Source organism: Sceloporus occidentalis, unplaced genomic scaffold, assembly GCF_023333645.1.
Source record: "Sceloporus occidentalis isolate IW3139 unplaced genomic scaffold, rSceOcc1.0.p SCAF_4, whole genome shotgun sequence".
Classification (NCBI taxonomy): domain Eukaryota; kingdom Metazoa; phylum Chordata; class Lepidosauria; order Squamata; family Phrynosomatidae; genus Sceloporus; species Sceloporus occidentalis.
Window position 1 is genome coordinate 202,938,533 of NW_028316984.1, and position 15,107 is coordinate 202,953,639.

At 42.5% G+C, this 15,107-nt stretch overlaps 1 protein-coding gene across 2 annotated transcripts in view; it reads left to right on the forward strand.

Annotated features, from left to right (window-relative positions):
• MDGA2 (MAM domain containing glycosylphosphatidylinositol anchor 2) overlaps nucleotides 1-13,906 on the forward strand; it is a 515,550-nt gene extending 501,644 nt beyond the window's left edge. For both annotated transcript variants that reach the window (XM_089522969.1, XM_089522970.1), the window contains exons 16-17: nucleotides 9,446-9,551; nucleotides 11,466-13,906. In XM_089522969.1, coding sequence (XP_089379095.1) covers nucleotides 9,446-9,551; nucleotides 11,466-11,554 — 195 coding nt within the window. In that variant the 3' untranslated portion in view covers nucleotides 11,555-13,906. The remainder of the gene's footprint in view (nucleotides 1-9,445; nucleotides 9,552-11,465) is intronic.
• The last annotated feature ends 1,201 nt before the right edge of the window (nucleotides 13,907-15,107 follow it).

Genomic DNA, 15,107 nt, shown 5'->3' on the forward strand with positions numbered 1-15,107 from the left:
AACAGGGGTGGATTCCCTGATCGGCCATGGAGCCCTACTGGGACAGGTCACACTCTCTCAGCCTCAGGGCAAGGCAATGGCAAACCTCCTCTGAACAAATCTTGCCAAGAAAACCCCATGGTAGGCTTGCCTTAGGGTCACCATAAGTCAGAAGTGACTCGACGGCACACAGTACAATCCTGTTGGTATTTTATAATTGCATAAATTCCTCTGTGGAAGTGTTGGGACATTTTTCTCTCATGGAGAACAACTGTATTCCACTCAGAGTTGAGGAAATGGAATTTCATAGACTCATGGAATCCTAGAGTTGGATGAGACCCCCAGATGTCTTCCAGTCCGAACCCCTGCCATGTCTTAACCTTCTCTTCCCCAGGCTAACCATACCCAGCTCCCGAAAGTAATCTTCCCAGCCACTGAACTCCCTGTATTTAGCATAGATCAGATTGTGCATAGAATCCTAGAGTTGGAGGTGACTCTAAGGACAGTCCAGTCCAACTCCATTATGCCATGCAGGAAGACACCATCCAAGCCCTCCCTGGGACAGACGGCGATCCAGCCCCTGATTGAAAACCTCCAAAGAAGGAGACTCCACCACTCTCTGGGGGAGTGTGTTCCACTGCCAAACAGCTCTTACCATCAGGAAGTTCCTCCTAATGTTGAGGGGGACTCTCTTTTCCTGTAGCTTGCATCCAGTGCTCCATGTTCTGTTCTCTGGAACAGCAGAACACAAGTTTGCTTCATTCTCCATATGACATCCCTTCAAATATTTAAACATGGCCATCATGTCACCTCTTAACCTTATCTTCTCCAACATGTAGTGCCAGTCCATATGGATGTGACTGGTGAATGGCTGTGGATTACATACTATATATGGATGAACACTGCCCATGGATGTAAAAAGGGCCGGATGGACTCTCTAGCCTTATGGCCACCATCCTAGAAGAAGGAAAACTCTAATCCCAAATCCAGGCAGATGGTGCTTGTCTAACCCTGTAAGGTCAACCATCTAACTCTAATCAAACCTACGACCCAAGGACCTCGCTGCCACCATCCATGCTTGTCAAGGCCTCAGCAAACAAACCTCTGGTTTAAAGGGTGAGGCCAGTTCTGTGCACGCTGCGCTCCACCATAAAAATCCATTGCACAGGCTCGAAGGATACATCCAGCGTCATCAACATGCTTGTAGAAAGCATGGATGAATCCTTCTTGAATCTTCGTTCGCGAAGTAAAGCCAAGAAGCCCATGGATGTGCACCATGCATTAATGCTTATGGGTGGAAATATACACATACCTAATGTCATGGTTGATCTATACAATGTTGTCATTCAGTACAAGAGTTGCATAGCACAACCAGTGTGCAACTGTTCATGCAGAAGTTCATTCTACACAACTCTCTCCATTTGCTAAGGATGCAGTTTACTCTCCTGTGTGTCCACCCCAGCCCCCACCATTTTCTTATTTCCAAGCATAAAACAAATTTAGGACCATGAAAACATCGAACAAATAAAGCAAAATAAATGTCAGCACAGCTGGGACTTTAAATTACATTTTTTAAAAAAGCAGCTCCAGCTCCAACCAAACTTTATTTTGCATTTAAGAGCCTAGATGGGAAAAGACATAAACCTCCCAGTTAATTTTAAGGGGAGTGAATCAGAGTGAATCTTTTTCTGCAGTAAAAGTGATCGCTCCAACACAGAAATTAAAGCTTTTTATAGGTTAATTCATACACTGAAGTGCATCCTAGATTTATTTTATGCTTTCCTGGCCCACATATCATCCACCAAGGGTTTTTCATCTCAAGAGGGGATTATGGATACTTTACAGCAATCCGTGATTCAAAATGGCTCGGAAAGACAGGGATAAATTCTAGCAAGAGCTTCTCCTATAAAAACTATTTTAGCACTGTTAAACTGTTTTTAAACTGTATTTTAAACTACTTTTTTTAACTGGAGCATGTCCAGAGAGGGGGGGGGAGCAACAAAGAACTATGAGGAGCACCGTAGCGAGCTGGGTATGTTCAACCTGGAGAAGAGAGTTATGTTGCATCCACATTGGAGAAATAACCTGGTTTGGCACCACTTTAACTGCTGTGGCTCGAGGCTATGAAATTCTGGGAGTTGGAGTTTGTTGTGGGCCCAGAACAGAGCTCTGCTCTGGGACCACAACAAACTCCAATTCCCAGAATTCCATAGCCTTGAGCCAGGGCAGTTAAAGTGGTGCCAAACCAGGTCATTTCTCCAGTGTGGATGCAGCCTTCAGAGAGGACATGAAATCCATGTTCAAATATTTGTCATATTGAGGATGGATCAAGCTTGTTTTCTGCTGCTCCAAAGAGTAGGACCTTGTCTGCATGGGCCAAAAGCCAATGTCGCCTCTATCATGGCAGCATCCTGTTTGGACAACGCAGGGCCCAAACCTGTTTCTGGTGCAAACAGTTTGGTTGAGCTCCAGCACATTCTGGGAATTGTAGTTTGAAGTGACACCAGAGCAATCTGACAAAGAAGGCTAAATGTCTCACAAAACTACAAACCCCAGAATTACGTAGCATTGAGCCATGGCAATTAACGTGGTGTCAAACTGGATTATTTCTGCAATGTGGATGCCGTGTGGTTTCATCAGCTTCTTAGTTTGCTAACTATGGGCCCGAACAGACAAGCCAAAATAAAGCTGCTTTAAATGACACACACATCTTAAGAGGCCAGAAGCTGTGCCTAAGCTATGCTCCAGTCCTTAGGACTGGAGTGTAGTTTTGGTGTGGCTTCTGGCCTCTTAGGACGCATGCATAAGGTTGCGAGTTCAAGACCAGCAAAAGGACTCAAGCTTGACTCAGACTTGCATCTTTCAAGGAGGTCGCTAAAATGAGTCCGCAGATTGTTGGGGGCAAATTAGCTTACAGTTGGAAACCGCTTAGACACTGCTTAGGCGGTACAAAGCGGTATATAAATGAAGCCTGTTTGTTCTGTTTTTTGTTTGTCTCTTGGCCTCATTCTCCCTCACAAAAAAGTCCTGATGGAAACGTCATTCACCCATTGGGCTCCGATTGCTGCAGAATGGACCTCCTTCTCCCCTTGCAGCTGATTGCTGATAATCCTGACTAAATAGCAATCATAAATACCGAATATGTATCTAGATGTATTAATTCACATTCAATACCAATCTCCACAGCACCCAAAGAAAAAGATACACACTCATAAGGGAAGCCTACACATGTGTCTGTCCCTAACAGGATGCCATCCTCTGTGTGGGCTATCTGTTAAAATTCTTTGGAGCTGTTGGCTGGTGCAAACATAGCCATAGATAACACACTGTATCCAGAGTTGGGTAGTTTTGAGTGGATGACTCCTGTCCCAGTTTCATGGAATCCAGTTATATTTCTGGGAGTGGTTCCAAGTGGTGTTTATTACTTTTGAAGCCCTAAATATCTGAAAGGTTGTCATCACATAGAAGTTGGAAAATGGACCACACAGAGGACTATGCAAGTCAACACAATCCAGTTCTCTCCCACATCCGAAAAATATCTTTTTGGTCCTGTAAACCCACTTGCACAGCTAACTTTGTATTTGGGAAATGCAGAGAATCAGTCTCAATGGGTGCAGTTATTTCCTTTTAATGGAAGCATTGCAACAGGCATCTGCAAGGTCCTCCTGGGGTTCACAAAAGGCTCATAACAGTACATATGAAAAGGAACTAGGAGCCTAGTAAACCACAAATTGAACATGAATCAGTAGTGTGATGCAGCAGCTAAAAAGGTCAATGCAATTCTAGGCTGCATCAATAGAAGTATAGTGTCTAGACTGAGGGAGGTAATAGTGCCACTCTATTCTACTTTGATCAGGCCTCAACCCTGATCCTGTGTCCAGTTCTGGGCACCACAATTCAAAAAATATGTTGAGAAACTGGAGTGTGTCCAAAGGAGGGCCACCAAAATGGTGAAAGGTTTGGAAACTGTGGTTTATGAGGAGAGACTTAGGGAGCTGGGTAAGTTTAGCCTAGAGAAGAGACGGTTAAGAAGTGATATGATAGCCCTGTTTAAATATTTGAAGGGATGTCATGTTGAGGAGGGAGCAAGCTTGTTTTCTGCTGCTTCAGAGAATAGGATACAGAGCAATGGATGCAAGCTCCAGGAAAAGAGATTCCACCTCAACATTAGGAGGAACTTCCTGGCAGTAAGGGCTGTTTGACAGTGGAACACACTCCTTCCTCGGAGAGTGATGGAGTCTCCTTCCTTAGAGGTCTTTAAGCAGAGGCTGGATGGCCGTCTGTCACAGGGAAGATTTAGACAGGGTTAGACTGGATAACCCTTGGTTATGCTTCCAAGTCTAGGATTCTGTGAGATCACCACAAATTCTGTCTTTCCAGTGCCTCCAAGTAAAGGGGTATAATCACATATTTGGCTGTTGATCCCCTAGGCTCCCCCAACATGGAAATGGGGAGGCAGAGAAGTGAAAAGATGGGTTTATGGCACTTCTTGTTCAGATTTTAAGCCTAAAGGCAGAGAACTGTCAAATTAACAAATTGTAAATTGCTCTGAGAACCTTTGTGGCTGAAGAGCAGGGTCTAAATACTACTACTACTACTAATACTAATACTAATACTAATAATAATAATAATGTTATGGCCATTGCACAGTTGTTCTACAATTCCAGCCTGTGTAACAATCAAAATAACTATTAGGGCTCTCAACTTTTATTTTGCTGGCTTAGTATTTTGCATTTGGTGTTGTTGGCCACTTGAGAGCAAAAGAGAAATGTGGATCTCTTTGCATCTGGCTGCTGGAGCCAGTCAAAATGTTGCACTGATTCATTGGATGTGCATAAAAGTGTAGTGCTTAGGCACAAATCTCTGTCTGTATCGGAGCAGACCAAAGAGGGGATACCTGTGAAAATGACAGAAGTGGCTTTGCACATCCCAATCCAAGTAGCAGCATTGCCAGAACATGTGGTTGGGATCCTTTTGCTCTTGCAATTAAATAATTTTATGGAATATTTGGGCATTTTTTGTCTGATATGCAGTGTTTGCACTTAGTTCAAGATTGCAGAAGTGGGTTTGCACATGCAATGATGTGGCACATGTAGAAGTGCTTTCGGTTGCATTTTTTGTGTCTAAGGGTATTTCTACATTGGCCAGAATACTCTGGGCTACTTCTTGCATATTCTGCACTCTCAGCTGCCCCCAGTTACCCTTAATACCTATAGCAATGTGGGGCAGCTGTCAAGGCACCCAACGCTGATCACAAGTTAGCTCCTCATTATGACCTCAGATGGAGTGACTCTCACCCATGACAGTGGTGGCAGGTGGCACAGTGGGATACACATGTAAACAGCCGCCCTCATCATTCCAGAGTGAGCAAAATGTAATATTTTTTAAAATTCAATTTAAGGAGGGATTGGCCTAGATTCAAGGCAGAACTGGCCTTCTCACGTGAAGACAGTGGGCCCTTAGTATCCTCTGGGATTTGGTTCCAGGACTCCCCATGGATGCCAAAATCCATGAATGCTCAAGTCCCTTTTAATACAATGACATAGTGAAATGGTATCCCTTATAAAAAATTCCAAAATCAAGGTTTGCTATTTGGAATTTATAATTTAAAAAGAATACTTTTAAACCCTGGATGCTTGGATCCATGAATAAAAAAATCCGTGGATAAGAAGGGCCAACAGTTTACTCTCAAATTGGGAATTTGGCCCTACTTTTGTAGATGAGGACACATGAGGGTACAGGGAAACTGAATGCAGGTAACATAATATGCAGGATCCAGCACCAGTTATACCAGTAATAATTGATAGAGACTGCCAGGTATGTGAAAATGTGTGAACTTTAATTGGAAGAAATAATATAAAGAGCACACCCATCCAAACTCATCCAAACAACCAACATACAGAGATAACCAAATGGTGGAGTGAACTGGGATAGCAGACCAGCATGCTACGTGGCGACCAAAATGGTGAAAGGTCTGGAAACTACCAGGCCCTTTGAGGAGGGACTTAAGGAGCTGGATATGTTTAGGCTGGAGAAGAGAAGGTTAAAAGGTGATATGATAGCCCTGTGTAAGTATTTGAAGGGATGTCACACTGAGGATAGAGCAAGCTTGTTTTCTGCTGCTCCAGAGAACAGGACCCAGAACAATGGATGCAAGCTCCAGGAGAAGAGATTCCATCTCAACATTAGAGGAACTTCCTGACAGTAATGGCTGTTCGACAGTGGAACACACTTCCTCAGAGAGTGATGCAGTCTCCTCTGGAGGTTTTAAAACAGAGGATGGATGCCCATCTGTCACAGGAAGGGCTTGGATAGTATTTTCTTGCATGGCAAAAAGAGGTTGGATGGATGATTCTTGGTGTCTCATCCAGTACTAGGATTCTGTGATTCCAAACAATAGCCAAAACTGTTGGTGGAGTCCTCTTCTTTGGAGGTGTTTAAACAGTGGTTGGATGGCCATCTGTCAGGGGTGCTTTGATTGTGTGTCCCTGCATGGCAGAATTGGGTTGGACTGGGTGGCTCTTCAGGTATCTTCCAACTGTAGGATTCAGTTATTCTACTTGGGAAAAAGTCTATTTGTGCTGCCTAGATAATGGGGGAACTCCATTTTAACAGTTAGAATCCAGCAGCATCTAGAGGGGTGCTCATTCTTTTCTTCTGTCTTTCCAAGCTCAACTGCCAGGTCTCTGCCCTGATTTAACACTGAGTAACTGGAACTAAACACTTTTTGGTTTCTCTCTCTCTCTCTCTCTCTCTCAAAGCATCTCCACCCAAAATAAAAAAAAATAGCAAAATTGAATATTTCCATCAGTAATTGTGCATACGGGAATATTGATCATTTGCGTAGCATGCATCATGGAGGTATAAATCTTTCCTTGTTTCTTCCTCACATGCAGGAACAAACCATTCCAGACATTTTCTTCCCTCTGAGTGAGAGTACAAGCATTGGGGGGGGGGGGGGGGTGGTATTTATCTGCTTATTTGTTCAATCCACTTGTATGGCCCTTCCTTTCTCCCGGTAATGGAACTCCTGGAGTGGCTAACAACTGATTTTAAAAGAATACAAATTAAAAACAATGCGAAAACATTAATAAAAGTATAAATATAAAATTTAAAAACAATGAAACAATGTATGAAGTTAAGAAACTAGACATTAAAAATATTGAAATCCATTAAAAGGCTATCCACCTTAAAACAGATTTGAACTGCCTTAAAAGCCCAACCCTAATTAGTTTGTAAAGGCCTGATGACATGAAAATGTTTTGACTGCCTTGGAAGGAGAGCAAGGATGGAGCCCCCAGGGCCTCTCCAAGGAGGGAGCCCCAAAGTCTGGGGACTTTTGATGATTTTCTGGGGTTTCAAGACTTTTTTCCTTTAAAAATGTTCAGTGTTTCACAGCACTGCAGTTCAGATCAGTGTATAAGTCCTAACTGCATATTCATAAATCTACACCAGGAAACCCCAAGGTGCGATGATGGACATTACGCTTTCTCCAGTATGCAGGCTGAGTCTCCCTTATCCAAAATGCTTGAGAGCAGAAGTGTTTTGGGTTGTGGGTTTTGTCAGATTTGGGAATATTTGACTTTGCTGTTGTTGTTGTGTGCCTTCAAGTCATTTCCAACCCTAGGGTGAACCTCTCATGGGATTTTCTTGTCAAGATGTGTTCAGGGGGTTTACCATTGCCTTCCCCTGAGGCTGAGAGCATGGGACGTGCCCAAACGTACCTTGGGGGTTCATGGCCGAGCAGGGATTCGAACCCTGATCATAGTCCAATAGTCAAGCCGCTATGCTGCTCTGGCTCTCTACATAATGAGATCTCTTGGAGATGGGCACCAAGTCTAATCATGAAACTCATGTATGTTTCATATACATCTTATGAATAGAGCCTAAAGGTAATTTTATAAGCAACAGTTCTAATAATTTTGTGCATTTGTGAACACTGAACCATCAGAAAGCAAAGGTGTCACAATCTCATGTCACCGTACTACAACTGAAGGACTCAATAAAAATATAAAACTTCATTAAAACAAATCCTCTACTTGTACATCACTCTTCTAAAAGCCTAAAACTATAACAGAACACTTATTTTTCATATATTCAATCAACACCTTCCATTCTTTCTTAAAAGGATCCAAAGTTTTCTCATGTATCAACAGTCAATTTAAAATTATACCGTTTTAGCAACCAAGCTTCTTAGGAAGGGATTGGTGTCTCTTTCCAAAAAATGAGCATTTTTATAAATCCTGCCACCTCACTCTGGTCATTTTGCCAGGCCATTTTGGCAGGGTTTATTATTTTTTCCAACACAGCATCTTGAGAATGACCCTTTTCTTGCCAAGAACGAACAAGAATATTCTTCACATTCCTGTTACGCAATTACTTGGTTTTTTTCAGTATGAGCACAATAGAAATCCAATTAGCACTTTCAGTGCAAGGCAACAACCAGCTCTGGATATTGTGGTCTTTTGCCCAACATCCACTTTTCAGGGTGATGCATTGATAACTTAAGCAATAGCCTGGCATTGTAGGGAATAACCACCCAACAAACATGTTCATTGGGAACCGAATCCATCTTTGCCTTGGAAGTAAACTCATCTGCAGCCTAATAATCCCATCTGTCATCCAGAAACTGATGAACGCATGTGTTCCCTCTACATGTAGGCCTACTTTTTTGGACATAACGTAAAGTCCACATTTAGCCAAAGTTTGCAGCAACAGAGTTGAACATGCAGTGTCACTGTGCATGTGATGCCATTATGCATTGCACATGTGAACACACTCTGTTCATTGTATGTTTTCATTGTCAATTTCACATTTGTTCTGCACATTTAGTTGCATAGTGTTGCTATCCAGGAATGCACAATTGTCACATAACTATGTGAATCTAACATTTTGCAGTGTCTCAACCCACATGATATAGCATTGGGAATAAATAATTCAGTGTTTGCTGTTTTTGTGTGTCTTCAAGTCATTTCTGACTTATGGTGACCCTAAGGCGACCCTATTATGGGGTTTTCTTGGCAAGATTTGTTCAGAGGAGGTTTGCCATTGCTTTCCTTTGGGGCTGAGAGATTGTGACTTCCTCAATGTTACCCAGAGGGTTTTGTGGCCAAGCGGAGATTTGAACCCTGGTCTCCCAGAGTCATAGTTATACAGTATATATTAATTTTTGCAGTAGGTATTAATCTGAATAAGTGAACTGCTACACAGACTTCCTGAAGATGCGCATACAGACTCATGGAAAACAGAAATACCCACAAAACTAACTCAGAAGATTTTACTGTCTCCCTATTTTGAGTGAAAGTTCGCTAGAATTCAGAAACATCAGCTACCAGGAAAAAAGCAGCCGTTGATAAGCAATTACTTTTGCACCAGTGATAAGCAATTATTTTTCCATGTCATGTTCTCCTACACTATCCCCCTGATAGTTTCTTTTCTAGGTTCATACTGTCTTGTTCCTTTGCAGGTTATTTTTGAAGGCATCCGTGGCCGTGGCATCGAAGGAGACATTGCCATTGATGACATATCCATTGTAGAAGGAGAATGCACAAAATCGGATTACGTGAACAATCGTAAGTGGGATACCTCTGGGCATAATTATTCAGCAACGCAACACAAGAGTGATGGAATTATCATTGGCCAAAATCCTGTATCAGCTACTTAGACCCAGTACACACTGGTGCTGAAACGCCGTCCCTCTTTGTTGCGCATCATTGCTGAGCAACCAAACCGCAACAGTACTCAGACAAGAAGAAGCTGCCTACGTCCTAAGCTTCTTCCTTAGGATGTCGTAAGGACTGTGACGCAGCCCTATGACCCCCCTCCTGGCACAGACGTTTGGGCACTCAGACGCCCATACATCATGGACATGCCCCCCCTGGGGTTGGTGCCACTCAGTAATGGCGCCGCCCAAACATACTATGGCTCAGGAGTGTACAGTTGCTACGCTTTCCCAAGCCCTAGTTTTGGTCCCATGACGGTGCTTCCCGCCTGTCTCTACTGGGCCTTAGTTACGTATAAAAAGGAAGAAGACAGTGGGAAAGGGGAAAATGCAACAGCACTTTTAAGACTCTTTGGTTTTTATTTTTGCATGAGCTTTTGTGGACATAAACCCACTTTATCATTTGCAGTACAGAATGATAATAAATGCTTAGAGATAGAGCCTGTTTACATAGTTGCGGGAGCAGGATTGAATATAAGAGGATCCAGAAAGATGGCCCTTACTATAAATTTTCAAAGGGCTACATAAAGTGTACAGTATTTTAAAGTATACAGTGGGCCTTTGGTATCCATTGGGGTTTGGTCCCCTGGGTATCAAGTTCCATTAAATACAATGCTGTAGGAAAATGGTGTTGCTTAGATAAAATGGCAAAATCAAAGTTTTCTTCCAGTATACATACATACATACATACGTACGTACGTACATACATATGGGGACCTTGAAACTGTGGTACATGCTCTGGTAATCTCTCAGTTAGATTTCTGTAATGCGCTCTTCATGGGGCTACCCTTGTACCAAGGTCGGAAGCTTCAGTTAGTGCAAAATATGACAGCCAGATTGGTCACCGGTTCATGTAGGTTTGACCATATAATACCTATCTTAAAAGATCTTCACTGGCTTCCCATTCGCTTACAGGCACAGTACAAGGTGTTGGTTATTACCTTTAAAGCCCTATATGGCTTGGGCCCAGGTTACTTGTGGGACCGCATCTCCCTATATAATCCACCCTGCACCCTCAGAACATCAGGAAATAATTTAATGGAAACGTCTACTAAATATGTGTCAACCTTGCAAAGGGCCTTTACTACAGCGGCTCCAGGATTGTGGAATAGCCTCCATGAGGAGATTTGCTTGATAACTTCCCTGGAGTCATTCAGAAAGGCAGTTAAAAAGGAACTTTTCCATCGAGCATACGCCCCTGATATGACATGACCAAGAATTTTCTGCCGCCTTATGTCTGTTGAATTTATTAATTGTTTAATTGTTGACGTTTTTAATGAATTAATGGTTTTAATGGTTTATATGTGTATGAATTGTATTGGATGTTTGTATAATTTAAAGTAGTCTGTAACCCCACTTCGATCCATTGGGAGAGGCAGGGAAACATAAATATATTATTATTATTATTATTATTATTATTATTATTATATTCAGTGTGTATGTGTGTGTGTGTGTGTGTGTAGCCTTGGATGGTTGAATCCATGGATGAAGACTCCATGGATACTGAGCTGGCTTGGGTCTTATATCTGGCTATAAATTATTAATTAATATTTAATTTATAACAGCCCTTTTTTCTAACTCTTGGGGCCACTTTCCAGAGGAAAAGTGGGCACAAGACTCCTGAACTGTTGAAGACATTGATTGATTGATTGATTGATTGATTGATTGATTGATTGATTGATTTTCTAGTCTGAAGCTTACACTGAATTGCAAAGGGTCTGACCAACGCAAAAGGCTGCTAACTCTTGCTCTCCTTCCCTTTCAGATATACCTTCAGGTGCAGGCAGGACACTGCCCCATATACGGATTTTCCCCGTTTTCCTCCTTGTGTCTGTCTTAAGTCATCAGAGGTGACCTTATTCTGGCAGAGGCTACAACACAGATGTACCACGCACTGGCATGAAGAAAAGAGAACATTTTTAAAAGAAACAAACAAAAAACTACCAAAGATTCCTCCACGGACTGACTCAAATATGTTTTTTTTCTTAATAAAGAAGCTAATGAAGGAGAAGAAGAAGAAAAAGAAGAATCAAATATATATACATACACACACATATATATATATATATGAAAAGGAAGAATTGGGGGTTTATTTTATAAAAGATAAACCCACACCCGACACAAACAAACCGAGGGGATTGCGGGTGCCTCATCGTGCCATGGCCCAACGGCGGGAGCGAAGGAGAGAGACCTTCAGGTGCTTTTTTCTGGTTAATTAGTGATGAAAAGAGAATTAAAAGAGACACACAACACACACACACAACACACACACACACACACAGTCTCCGTTGGAAGAACTCTTGTCAAAAGAGCTACAGAAATTCCTTGTCAAAGCACAAAGTCATGGCTTGTTTTGTTTCAAATGAATAGTTTGCTTGTTGCCATGGAACCCTAATGGCTTGCCGAAAGAGAGCGATCTCTTGAAAGAAAAGATGGAGAAAGAGAGAGAAAAGGAGGGGAAAGAGAGGGGAGGGGAATCCCCACACCTCACTGAAAAACAGGGTACCGGAGGAGCTGGGTGTTTGTTTTTATTCCTTTCCGTTTTCCCCAAGGGATTATTATTATGACTATTGTTTTTACATCGAGTCTGACAACGAGTCACAGTCCCTTTTCCTGCCTCTTGTGGCCGCCTTCCAAAGGATATGGCGCCCCGAGGCTCCTGAGCTGTTGAAGACATTCTGTTTCAGTTCCTCATGGCAATGCGAAAAGCAACGGTACGCGGTCTCCACTTTTGCATGCATTTACGTAACTCCAGGGCGTACGAAGACGACAACAACGATGATGTGGACTTGTCCGGAGTTTGCTTGCGGCCACTTGAACACATCGAAACACCCTCCTCCATTCCCCTACTAGAACGACACCCTCCCTTGATCCGTCCGCCTTTCGTCCGACCCGTACCCCACTTCGCTGACACCGCCACCCTTGACCGAAACCATCCATTCCGAACCAAGTGACGAAAACCAAACTACCATCTTTTTTTCTAAAAATGCCATGGAAACCAAGTGCCTTCAATGATAACAAGCCTGAGAAAAAAAATATGGGGTGGGGGAAAAAGAAAACCACACACATGCATATACACACAGAGACACATACATACAAAAGTTCCAGCGGAGAGGAGCTTGCATCAAACTGTTTGGGGGGATTTGTCATTGTCCTTGTTTTCTAAAGCAAACTACAGAGCAAAACTGGCTGGAGAAGAAACGTGGGGAGCCCAAGCAAAGGGATATCCAGAGGTTCTTTCTGGAGATGGGTTGACTTGAAAGTTGCGCCCTTCTTGGATGGTCCTTCAAAAACAGCCATGGACGTGACTTTTGTGTAGGGAAAGGGAGCAGTCCCTTGTTTGGGGGGCTGCAAAAGTCAGAGCTGAAAGGGCTCATGGGGAAATACTTATCCAAGAAGGAGATGGTGGAACTCACACACATGGACACATGCGAGATTTTGTTTTTTTCTTACTCTAACCTCTGTGCGAAACGAGACTGGTCCTAACTTTCTAGCAAACTGAGACAGAGAACGAGTGGGGGGAGATTACGGTGCGTACGGGAAAAGACAGGACAGAACGGATACGAACTCTTTACAGTGAAAATTGCAGGCTGGCTGACCTGGTTTCATATCCCCGACACGGAGGAGAGAAGGCCTCTGCCCTTTCATCAGACTCTGTGAAAAATTGTGAAATATTATTTTATTATTTTAGCAAAAATTTAAAAAAAATGACAAAACAAAACCACTTTTACAAATAAATAAATAAAACTTGTAAAAAATTATTTTCAGCTACCTGGCTCCATCCCACACCTTATACTCCGCCAATGTTCCAATACAGTGTAAAATTTCCCCTTCTCCGAGTTGGTCAATGAAAATTTGAAGAACTTTGCCCTTCAATTCTGAGCTTTTAACTTCATTAAAAAGAGAGAGAGAGTTTTGTCTAAGCAAGAGTTGTTGTTATTATTATTATTATTATATGTTCTTTCGATACCCCAGGTTGAAAGAATGGGGGGGGGGACTGATATGCAAATAATTCGGATATTAAAAGGAAATGAAAAAATAATAACATTTGAAAACATTGATATTTTAACAAAAAAGCACAAAGAGATCCAGTAAAGTGACAAGGCTTGATTTTTTAAAACAAATCTGTAGAAAAAAAGTTTGTGCTAATAATTCAGTCATTCAACTGAAAGAAATAATTTTACAACTATGTTCAATAAAGCTTATTTCCAGGTAAGGCATGGTAAGTGGTGTTTGTGTTTGTTGAACAATTCAGGCACTCCCTGGCGGTTCTCTTTTTGTTTCCTGTGGATCAGTTGGACCTTCTTGAATTGCTGTACAGTGTTTTGGGAAATAATCCTAAACTGCATCAATAGGAGTGTAGTGTCTAGATGGAGGGAAGTATTAGTACCACTCTGTTCTGCTTTGGTCAGGACCCATCTGGAATAACCCTGTGTCCAGTTCTGGGCACCACAATTCCAAAAGCCATGTGTCCGAAGGAGGGCCACCAAAATGTTGGTAGGTTTGGAAACCACGAAGACTTATGAGGAGCAACATAGGGAGCTGGGTACATTCAGCCTGGAGAAGAGACCGTTAAGGGGAGACATGATAGCCCTGTTTAAATATTTGAAGGGATGTTATGTTGAGGATAGAGCAAGCTTGTTTTCTGCTGCTGTAGAGACTTGGACATGGAGCAGTGGGTTAAAACTATAGGAAAAGAGATTCCACCTGAACATTAGGAATGATGCTGTGGTGGTTAGAGCTGTTCAACAGTGGAATGCGTTGCTTCTGAGTGTGATGGAATATTCTTCCTTGGAGGTTTTTAAGCAGAGGCTGAATGGTCATCAGTTGGGCTTTGTGCTTTGACGTTGTCCTCCTGCACGGCAGAAGGGTTGGACTGGATAGCCCTTGGTGTCTCTTCCAGCTCTAGGATTCTATCATTCTCTCCATTGGTCTCCATCTGCCAGCAATTTGGAAGCCAATGGTGGAACTCCTCATCCCCCCTGATTTTCCAGGTCTTCAGGAAGACAGAGAAAGCCCTACTGTATGAGTTGCCCATTTGAGTGATGTTGGGTGAAGCCTACATGGAAACACACAAGGCCCAGTTGCAAAACTGACCAGTTCCTGCAAAGGGATCTTGTAGCATCTTTGAGACTAAATGAGAGAAGACACTGGTACATAAGCTTTTGCAGGCAGGGATGTATCCACACCGCAGAATTAAAGTAGTTTGACACTACTTTAACTGCCATGAATCCACCCTATAGAATACTGGGATTTGTAGTTTGGTGAGGTATTCAGCCTTGTCTGCCAGAGAGCTTTGGTATCAAACTAGAAATCCCAGCATGTAGGATAGAGTCATGGTAGTTAATGATACAAAACTGCTTTAATTCTGCAGTCTGGCAACACCCTAAGAACTTTATCATGCTAC